Source organism: Mandrillus leucophaeus, unplaced genomic scaffold (assembly GCF_000951045.1).
Source record: "Mandrillus leucophaeus isolate KB7577 unplaced genomic scaffold, Mleu.le_1.0 Scaffold183, whole genome shotgun sequence".
In the NCBI taxonomy this organism is placed as follows: domain Eukaryota; kingdom Metazoa; phylum Chordata; class Mammalia; order Primates; family Cercopithecidae; genus Mandrillus; species Mandrillus leucophaeus.
This window is the reverse complement of record NW_012101843.1, coordinates 2,383,337-2,385,229: the sequence shown is the minus strand read 5'-3', so window position 1 is coordinate 2,385,229 and position 1,893 is coordinate 2,383,337. Positions and strand designations below refer to the sequence as shown.

Here is a 1,893-nt window from a genome sequence, read left to right as displayed (position 1 = left end):
TCAAGTACAATCATATATGTGTATCTTACCAGCTCTCTTAGGAAATCCTGTTGAGAGGAATCTCAAAGATGTCATAAGATATCCATTATCTACTTTTGAACCAAGAAATTTTACTGTTACTACAGCATATGGAAGACATTGCCTAGGTTTATCTACAGGCTTTGAAAGGACACTATATTCATAGAAGTACACCTAAAAGATAAAGAAGAAAACAGGTTCATGCTGATTAATTTTGGCAATCAGACTTGAATAAACTCATATTTTTAAAAAATCAATATAATTGCATATTATTTATCTACTTCTATATAAACTTCTCCCGCTGCCTTGTTTAACCCTAATGTTTTTGAAGATGTACAGAATTCCTTTTTTTCCCCCACAGTTTTTTTTCTTGATAGGCTACCAACGTCTGCAGAAAAAGGCATAATTTGTTTTTAAATACAAAATATTTTTTCATTAAAAGTTAAATGTTTTCCATGCAGTCTCAACTATTATATTTTATTTGGTAGAAAAAATTAGGAAAATAACAGTAGGTAGTATGTTTTACATGTGGGTACATGGATATACTTTCAGTAGGTAGTATGTTTTACATGTGGGTACATGGATATACTTTCATAGAGAAGATTTATCTTCATTTAATCATGATTATATATAATCCATATATAATTTAATATTCTGTATAAAATTAAAGGTCCACAGAATAAGTGAAATACGATAGATTACTGTTTCATCTAATGACTAACACATAAGACTTTTCTTTTTTCCTACTTTTGCAAAGTATAGAAGATCAAAATCTTATTTTGAAATAGCCTTGTTTTTTAAAATTAATATTTATGATTGATAAATCTTAACTATATATTTATGGGGCACAATGTGGTGTTTTGATATATGTATACAATGAGGAGTAATTAAATCAAGGTAATTAACATGTCCATCACCTCACCCATCACTTTTTATGGTGAAACACTGGAAATTTCCTCTCAGCAATTCTGAAATAATGCATTATTATTAAGTATGGTCACCCTGCTGTGCAGCCTTGTTTAAAAGACAAGTTGGTATATTTTGAAAGTCAGTAAATAATCTATATAATATCTAAATAAAAGTAGCCACTGTACTTTGAACAGAGTTAAATGTAAATTTTCAAACTTCTTCACTAATATTCTCATACAACAAATATTAAAATGGCTTTCGCTGTTTGCTTAAGTTTTATATTGAATGAATTAACAGGTTTTCATTTAACATTTTGGGAATGTTAAGTCTTGAAACATACAATGTGAAACAAGTACTTTTCAAGAAATCAAATGAACCATTAACATACTGCTGAACTGTAGGCTTGCAGTTCAATGGTATCTTTCAAAGAAGGTGCATTTCTTGACATATGGCAATCAAAGTTAGGAGAAGGATCCAAAGAAACTTTATTTTTATCCACAGAAGGCTGAATTTTCTTCACTTTTCCAAAGAGAACCTAAAAAAAAAAAAAAAAAAAAAGCCAAAAAAAGTACGTAAAAATAAACCAAGACATTTCTAAACTGTCACATTTCAAACATAAAAGGCCAACATTGTTTTGTTTTTCTGAGACAGGGTCTAACTCTGTTCACTCCAGGCTGGAGTTGCAGCCTTGACTTCTCAGGCTCAAGCGATTCTCCCACCTCAGCCCCACTGAGTAGCTGGGACCACAGGTGCACATCACCATACCCAGCTAATTTTTGTAGGGACCAGGTTTCACCATGTTGCCCAGGCTGGTCTTGAACTGCTGGGTCAAGCAATTCTCCTACCTTGGCCTCCCAAAGCACTGGGATTACAGGCAGGAGCCACGGTGCCAGGGCGTGATTTTTTTAAGGAGTAGAAATATGAATGGAAAGATAATCCATTTTCTAGATGAATGGGATGACTCAA

At 32.6% G+C, this 1,893-nt stretch overlaps 1 protein-coding gene across 1 annotated transcript in view; it reads right to left on the bottom strand.

The window, feature by feature from the left end:
* The window catches only part of LOC105538017 (protein FAM208A-like), a 48,378-nt gene continuing 46,485 nt past the window's right edge, over window positions 1-1,893 (bottom strand). The window contains exons 4-5 of the mRNA XM_011977743.1: window positions 1,316-1,462; window positions 1-192 (exon numbers count right to left, since the gene is read on the bottom strand). Coding sequence (XP_011833133.1) covers window positions 1-192; window positions 1,316-1,462 — 339 coding nt within the window. The remainder of the gene's footprint in view (window positions 193-1,315; window positions 1,463-1,893) is intronic.